General features: G+C 35.6%; 1 protein-coding gene across 1 annotated transcript; it reads right to left on the minus strand.

The window, feature by feature from the left end:
• Nucleotides 1-873: 873 nt before the first annotated feature.
• Nucleotides 874-3,112, minus strand: LOC149793785 (uncharacterized). Its single transcript, XM_089969051.1, has 2 exons — nt 2,792-3,112; nt 874-2,430 (listed from the first exon to the last, which is right to left on the minus strand). The coding sequence occupies exons 1-2, from the start codon at nt 3,110-3,112 to the stop codon at nt 874-876; spliced, it is 1,878 nt and encodes a 625-aa protein (XP_089825177.1).
• Between the last annotated feature and the right edge of the window lie 6,254 nt (nt 3,113-9,366).

Here is a 9,366-nt window from a genome sequence, read left to right on the forward strand (position 1 = left end):
AAAATCATAATGACACTAATGAGACTTAAGATCAATCTCCCCTTGCAAGATATTGCATACATATTTCAGATATCAACATCAACCGTGTCAAGGACATTTTTAAATGTTATTCATGTTTTGTATATTAGATTAAAACCTCTTTTGTTTAGGCCCGAGAAAGCTCCCAATTGATTTCCTCATGAATGAGAAAGAAGAAATTCCAGTTGTTGACAAAATTGTTAGTGTTGCATGTTGTCTTATAAATATGTGCGAGTCTGTTGTTCCATTTGACTAGTAAGGATTTGTGAAATAATCATAGATTTATTACATATATATGAGATGTAATCTTTATTTTTGTACATCTCATAACTTTGCATACAAAATATTCTTACATAATTGTGTCACCATTAAATATTTGTCAATTACAAATCATTATCTTGTGTTCTTAATTCTAAACTTTTTGACTTGTGTTCTTTAGTTTAGTTCTACTGGTTATTGATGAAAAGATGGTATGAATAGTCTGTCCATCTGTTACCATTAGTCAGTTAACGCCAATCATTCTAAACAAGCTGGGGGATTGTTAATATGGTTGCCACTGTAGCCGTCATGAAAATCTTGTTATTACTACTCTGCATAGATGGTCATAACAAGGTGTGCTATAGAATAAGCAAGATATATAGAATACAGACAGAATAAAAAACACATTTGTACAGGGGAATGATTTATTCACTTTTAGTTAATAGATAAGCATGCATGAAAATAAAAAGTGCCAGATAACACAGAACACTCACCACAATATCTAGCCCCACCCCCATGCCAGTCATACTGTACAACGACCACAATACGTTTGTATCCTGTTCTTTTTTCACATGTAAATGTCCTGAGAATAGCCTACTAACACATTTTAGGCCTTTTTGCTTTACTGCCATTCATTGGACAACATTCTGGACAATAGCATGATCCTTTTGGTGCTTTAGTCATATTAATGCACTTAAAGTGAAGCCATTTCAGTCTGCAGTTTTCATTGTCATAACCAACAACATTATTAAATGTTTCATCATAGGATACTTGACATAAACAAATGAGGTCAATGTTATTTCCTGACACAGTCTGTCTATCATTGTTGGTGAGAGAGGGTTGCAACACAGATGCATGCAGCTTCCTTTTCATTTGTGCAACAGGTTCAATGTTTGCGGACTGTGGTCTGGCGAATAATTTCCCTGTCAGTTCAGGCAAAATAACATGAACGAAGAATGATGCTGACTTTGCTTCTATATCTTGCCATAGCTTGGGTTTTGGCAGAATCCTTTCCACAGATATGTCCTTCTCTGTCCAGATAACAAAGTCACAAGACTTCGTTTTACTTAGAAAGATTTGTGTTTGCACCTGATAATAATACTGATGGCATGTTTTTAATAGTTTGTCTTTGTCCAGGTATGAAATACTTTCATTTTTAATCTCGGTATCTCTCACACAATATGGACACTTCACTTCCACTGTTCCCTCTCCACAACAGTTACATGAAACAAGAGCATCGGGAGATGCTCCAATATGGGGAAATTCAGGGTTGATTATGAGACCACATTCATCAACTATGAGACTGTCATGGAGAGGCCCTATTTTTCTCTTGTATGCATTCACTGCATCTTTTTCATGCTGGCATCCCCACCTTGTTGCCTTATCAGAAAACTTCACTGGGTAGCCTATGTCTCTTATTGTGGAAATAGATGGCTTATCAATGGAAGATGTGCACACAGCTTTCATTCTTGATGCTGTTATTCTTCCCGTCCTTAACCGGTGCCAATCTTTACACTCAGCTTGTCCATGAGTCAGCCTCTCTGCATGTTTTGCCTGTTCTGCAGTAACATTAATGCCACAGAACAGATTTTCACAATATTTTACAAGCTCATGTTTAGACATTAGAGTACATTTGTCATCTCTGAGTTCACAGAGAGGCTTGGGAAGATTATATGATATTATTCTTGGAATAAAGTGTTTCGCATACATAAGCATGATTGAAAGCACCACAGGTTTGGTTTTTGTTAAAAATAACTTTGATGTGAAGTCATCGAATTCAGCATCTGTTGGTGCAGGAACATGTGGGAGAGTTGGCTTCGGTTTCTTTTCCTTGTTTTGGGTGGTTCCACAGACGGCATTTTCCAGGTTCCTTTTCTTAATTTCAGCTGACGTGAAATCACTTTGAGAAATTTCCGCATAGTCGACCTTGTCAATGCTTGATGGTAGTAACCAGAAGGCCTTTTCTTGAGTAACTGTCTTTGCATTTTCTATGCGCACAGCTGTCTCAATGTAAAAAAGAAGTGCACCAATATGACTGCATGCCTCCCCAAGGCCAGCCATACAATCACAATGGGCTGCCTCAACAATTCCTGTTTTTACTGCAATTATCCATGGCTTTAATGCTGTGTCATTCATACGCTGTGAGTGTCGTACCTAAAAATGCAGAGAGACTTCAGGTTAGTTCTTCGCTTATTTTCAGCATTTTTAAATGAAATATGTGCATATGTAAACTTTTGCAACATATGCATAAGAAAAGCGAATATACGTTTGTTTACGGTCTCCCCTCCATCCCTGTTTTTCCTTGCCAACCCTAGCACCACCACCCTACCATGGTTTATAAAAATACCATTAAATTTATCAGATATACAAGGATGACAACAATATTGTGTCAGTGGTAAAATGTAATTTAATACTTCATAAATTAACCCCATAAAATATATACCGGTATAACTCTTAACTACTTTTGTAATGCTCTATACGAAATGGTATGAAGTAACAAATGTAATGAACTCACCCTCGCAGTAACCAACACCTTGTTGCTCACTTCAACGGCAAGGACGTCTTTGACCCAACCATTGACAAACTGGTTGTAAGCTTCGAGTGATTTGTAAGCTTTCAAATCATCTAACGTGTAAGCACTTTTCGTGTTTACCAAATAATTTAAAATGTCAATATAAGTTATCTCCGGAAGGCACTGGACGTTAGACGTCATTTTTCTTTCGTCCATTTCATACGGATCAATTCCACCGATTAAGCTTAACTTTAACTCGTATCTTTCCAGCACTAGTTTTTCCAGTCCATCTTTGTACTTCATCTTAACTGACTTTGAAGCCATTTGTACTTCTATGATTCCTTGAAAATTAAGTCGGGTTTCGTCGTTACGCTTGGCAGCAAGTATTCAACACAATGAGCTTGACAAACAAAATGGCGACCGGAAACTGCTTCCGGTCACAGGAGAACGTAATGGGAACTATGTATTGCAGTCGTCTCAGTCAAGATGTCCACGCGCTCAGAACTACTTTTAAAACAAGAAACCCTTGTTGTCTTCTGCTGTGCCTGACGTAGTTGTACTAAAATCAAACAACAACAACAACAAATATATAACAAAAACATAGTTACTTAAGGTAAACCCGTCTTTGAGAACACACCATTAAAAACATTTCGAGATAGACAAAGACACAAACGCATACGATGTCGAGCTCTTTTTTGTTGGTATTATGCTATTTCGTTCCACGCATCATGGTCAATTTTATAATATATGCAGGCCTAGCTCAGTACATTTTTAGTTCAGCATCATTGAATGCAGCTAAAGCTACCTAACTAGTTTTAAATACTTCTTCTGAAACAAATTATATATTGTTTGCTACATTTAATGATACTGGCCTGAAAAATGACTGCTGCAGATAGGATAGAATTCTCAATGCTGTGTGAAATGAACTATAACATAAAAACTAATCCATGCATATAGACTATAGACCTATACACTTCATAGCCTCCCAACTCTCTTAACAACTGCTGAAAACTTAGCAACAGCCAGAAAAGTGTTACATAAAACATGCTTTATTCTAATTTTGTTAAGCATCTCCATTGTTCCAAGGTTGAATCAAAAATATACCTACACTATTTAATGACAAATAATGCACTTACCATCCAGAAGGAATCATTTATCCGTCAACTCATTAATCCATAAGCACATTTGACGGTAGCACTTGCCATATTTCCAGGACAGAAAAATAAATGTTCAAAGAATCCGTGAACTTGAAAGTTTAGCCCCTGGTTATCCGCTCGAGTCCGTTTTTGGAGGATCTATTATACACGGGAGTAATTTTACAATCGATATTAAGGACAACACAAGTATGTCACAAACAGTTTCACCTTCTCCAAGGAAAAGAATAGTTATATACGATAGTGACACAGATCTCTAATTACCCACGAATAATCTAAAGCAAGATATTACTCTTCGTTACAGCTTGTACTAAGTATAACTACATTAGAGCTATGTAGTCAATATCGTTTTATTATTAACAGAATAACATTTCAAAATTGGAACTGATGAAAATGAAACAGTTTCTTGCAATAAATATTAATTATTTATTGTCAATTTCATATAACATCCATATATTAAATGTGATAATACCTCATTAGTATGCGACGTTTTATGTTGTTATTTTTGTTTGCTCACGCCTATAAACAGTGTATATCGGACGCAACGGTTACACCACAGCCCTCATTAACATATTTATATGCATGCGCCGCATGTAAACATTGGACGTGAACACTAGTGAAGAATTCGTTTTACTTTAAAGGAAAATATTAGGTGAGAAAAATAATCTACGTTGGGGTTTGGACCGAGACAAGGAAATGACATTATATGTCTCCCCACTCGAGCAAGCCACGTGGGGAGACAAATAATATAACCCTTTGACTAGGATTTCCTTGTCTCGGTCCAAACCCCAACATAGATTCTATATATATTGTACAGTAATCAAACAAACCAATTTAAGGAGAACCCTAAAATCTGCATGGAACAAGTTTTGTGATATTGATCTAGTCTTATGTAGCAGTAGTCGATGGTAAAAAGGGTTTGCTCATCTTTAAGGATTTTATAGTCAACATTGCTAAATTAGTCATCAGATTTTACTAGTATCACTTTGCATAAATGTCAGAAGTTTTTCTAAAGTTGGATTTTATATACAAATATGGGTCAATATTTTGAAATTTTCAAGTGTCCCATATCTTTGTGCAGACACTATAAAAACCATGTTAAACTGGAAAAGATTGTCCATGGAACAAACATTTTATCAGTTCATTTGGAACAGCGTACTATTATATTTGTCACGGAATAGGATATTATTTTAAAACGGCTTCTTTCTCGCTCTTCACAATGGGGCATGATATCATCGGTAAAACTATATTCTTGTGCAATCTGATTTTTAATATATAAAAAATATTAGTTTGAGAAAGGTACACTGTGCTCTTTTATAACATAGCTATGTCTTAAATCAAGGTGCGAAAGACATTCCAGTACTGCAGGGCACACCACGCATTGTACATTTTATATTTCCTTGATGCACAGTTTTGCTAGACTGCTAAACCTTTCCTAATCAACGTCAGAGAGACAGTCTAGAAGGATGCACTCTTTTACTTTAGAAAATAAAAACAGTGGCAAAATACCCGTATGTCAAACAAAACAAAACAAATTTTTAAAAAAATAATCCAAATCGTACAACAACAACTATAAATAGTTTTTCGCTTTATTAGGTATAGAAAGTACCACAAAATGAATCTGAGACAAAAAACTCAAGACTCGTTTTCGCTTCAACATTTTTTAGGTGAAAGGTCAATGTAATATTTAAAGGACTACAAAAGGCAAAAAGAATAGATTACGAGTGTCCGTCCGTCCTGTACGTATGTCAGTACCGTATATTGTTTACAAGATATTTCAAGAAACATCGGATCTAGACAAAACATTTAAAATAGACACTGCATACATTTGAAGTAAATGAGCATTCACATGTGCGTATTGGAGAAATGTGGCTTTTATTTTTCTCTTTTTTTATATGTATATAAAACCCGCTTATACTAGGTCTACTCTCTTAAAGTTGATATGCCTTACTAACACTGATTCAGCGAAAGCTCCTGTTGCTGCGCCTTAGATTGGATAAAATGAATCTTGATTATGTGTCCAATAAGGGTCAAAATTTAGTCTTACACCGACAGCAGTTATCGTTGAAAACAGTGTTACATTTAGGCTTTTAATAAAGGCAACAAGAAAAGAGTGAAGACAACAAGCTTTGTAAATTTAACAAATAATTTATTTCCCTAGAAAAAACAGGGTAAAAATGAGGGAAAGAACACACGGTTTTAAGAATCAAAACCAAAAATAATCCAAGAATTATAAATTATTAGTAATAAAACATTCTAATGAATTTGAGATAAAGTCCCGGCGAAAATCCAAAATGGAAGGTGATGACGTATACTGTAGGCAGTAAAGCACTGATGTGTCAACAGTTCTTTGTTGATCCATAAACAATACTATTCCGGTGTTTGAATTCCGAATGGAATTTCATTAAATGTCCAAGAATTATATATGAGCACTTAAATATTCTCCAGGGAAAAGACTTAATCTCTTAGAATCCAAACAATTTTTGAAGAAAAATTAAAATGTAACTCCAACAGGTCACAAAAGAAAGAGAAAAAAAAAACCTTTCAGTGTCAAATGTAGAATGTCCTACTGGCTGATTCAGTTCAAGAAAACGATTATACAGTCTAAGTAAGAAGCAAAATAGATACCCGTATGAGGGTCATGTGGTCTTCTAGAAACAGATCTAAACTTCAAATGCTTAAAATCCGCACTCCCAGTCAGCCTCGATTTCACTCATATCAATCCCACGTTACGAATGAATGAATAAGGAAGTTGTTTGCTTGATTCTCAATCCAGGCCAGGAACTAGGTCAGCATAAAGATACAAAGATCTATTATTATGTGTTTACGAAAAGAACAGTCAGGTCAAACTAATTTCTGGAAAATGTCATATTCCAGTAAACAAAATTACATTACTATAACATGTAATGGAACACAAAAATTTAAAACTTACAAAAAGACAATTAAATTTAATCAAATATAAATTAAATCAAATATGCATAACAACAGCGACCCGCCTTTATAGAATGACGTAACGGAAGAGTCTATCTTGAATTTTGTGTAAGTTTTCTTGTAGCAAATATCTTTATCAAAATTAAATCATGAAATTAGAAAAAGTTAAAACTGTTTTGACGAAACGCTCATTTTGCTCTACTGGGAATGACTTTCATCAATAATTTTTAATCATCTTAAAAGACTATGCAGCTTCTATAAGTACGGTATACTTTCCATATTGTTATTGTCGAAAGTCAATGAGGAGGTGACCTTTACGATAGTTTCCAGATGGACTTTGACGTCTAAGACCGACTTCCATTTTGAAGAGTTTTTTCTTTAGGAACACGAGAATAATTTACCTCTAGCACCGGAAACTGCACCTTTTATTTATTTGGTAGCGTTATAAACACAATGTGTTTTTTTAAAAGGCGCTTTATATCAGCTCTGGTCACACTGAACGTTATTTGTATTATTCTTTCCCGCCATACGCCTGTATTGTTTGATTATATGTATTTCGTGTATGACTAACTGATCTGCAGTGTGACGGCTGTCAATCATTAAGCGTAAGAGATATGTCAATCACCAGTCTAATAACCTAGATTGGTATTTGCAAATGACGATGATGATGTCTGTGTAAGATTTGATTGTGTAATGCGGACACTTTAGGGGTCGAAAACATCCCAATGAATTCAAGGGGAAGATCTATTCACTGGTCATCTTGGATTGGTTACTGTATCAGATTAGATAACAATTTCCTGATAAAAACGTCCATAAGTATAACATTTGGCAACGATATGGGTGTCGATGGGTGTTAACATTACGGTTGGGTCAGTATGATAGAATAGGGGAATTGAGAATCTTTTACGTTGCGAATGCATGCTAAATATTTAAAAGATGCGCATGGCTGCTTTAATTTTTGGCAGACGTATGAGCATGCACACTTAAATTATTTTTAAGTCGGCGCAATTGTTCTGATCAACATTCAGGGATTTACAAATTCACTTGCCCGACTCCCGGGCCTCAAATTTGCAAGGCACTTTCCCAAGGGCAAGTCTACAAAAAAAACAACAGAGAATAGGGTACAAGTGGCAATTTTTTTATTTAACGTCTGTGGTCTGGGTAAAACCAGTAACTCTGCAAGCTAATTAACTGAGAGTAGGTCGCGTTCAGTTCCTAATGCGTTATGTTCTGCAACTTGTATACCCTTGAGATCCAACCATAATACCCATATTCATCATCTTTCTTTAGCATTTATGTTGGCGCTCAAGTTTCGTATTTTGCATAAGGCTTAGAATTGTAAAGAAAAAGACTTTCCTTTGGTTTCCTCACTGAATACACTAGTTATTTAAAAAAGATCTTCTACATCTTAGATATTGTTCAAAGAACCTTTAATTCCCTTTCTTTTGGTGTATGATTGATGGGTGTAATATGAATTACAGAGTATTATAGCTTGGCCTTGCACCCAAATGTACACATTTAAAAATCTGCTAGCTCCAATTGGTCATTGTCACTTCCTGGACTTCAGAGGTAAATTGTAAAATGGAGCCGATAACTTGTTTTTACATTTTATGTATTTAGTAATTCATCCATTGAAATTTCAGAAGCTGGTATTGTCTAGTCGGGCAAAATTCATTTTCTCAATTGGGTGCTAAAGATAGTGTACTTGAGCAGCATGAAGGGCGAACCCTACAAAATTTAGAAGGTTCCAAATGTCGAAATAAAGTCTCTACAAGGAGAGGTTTCAAAAATAAATCACGTCGACTACGCTTCAAGAGGAACCCTTGGAGATAAACCTCCTTGGGAGGTCCACCTGAGTTAGTCCAGATATGGTTTCTGGTTGAAAAACCTATTAATGGCGCTCCGATTACAAAAAATGAACCAACTCGTTGTCGTCGCCCTCCCTGCTGCTATGAATTAAAACTTTATGTTACTGATAATGGCCAACATCGGAGAAGCATATACCACTAGACTAGCTGGAGAGCGACTAGAAGCAATCAAAAAATTTCTTCCTGTTCGTGATTCTGTGAGACAAAAATTACAAGCGCGGCAAGAAACACAAGTTGAATATGTTACAGGCACAGAACAATTATTTAAACCCGTTACAACAACTACTGAAAGAGCTGCGGCGGTCACTGAAAGAGCTTTATTGGGCGATATTTAGGACGAGGAAAGAAAAAAGGTATTCTTCCAATATTAAAACAGACCGCTGAGCAAGCTGAAAAAATATCAGCACAAACTAAAAAAACAAAAAAGATTTTACGAGATCTTCCAACTGATATAGCTGCAGCTCAACCTCGACCCGGTAAAGAAATATTTAAAGGCATCAGCGAAATTCGTACTGTAGTCGGTGATATAAAAGATCGCACACCAGAAACAGAAACAGAACAAGCCAAGGCTAAGGTTGATATAAACGATAAATTTACCGAAATAGGTATTAAATCCATTTAAAAA

This window comes from Sinohyriopsis cumingii, chromosome 8 (genome assembly GCF_028554795.1).
Source record: "Sinohyriopsis cumingii isolate HCF-2022 chromosome 8, ASM2855479v2, whole genome shotgun sequence".
In the NCBI taxonomy this organism is placed as follows: Eukaryota; Metazoa; Mollusca; class Bivalvia; order Unionida; family Unionidae; genus Sinohyriopsis; species Sinohyriopsis cumingii.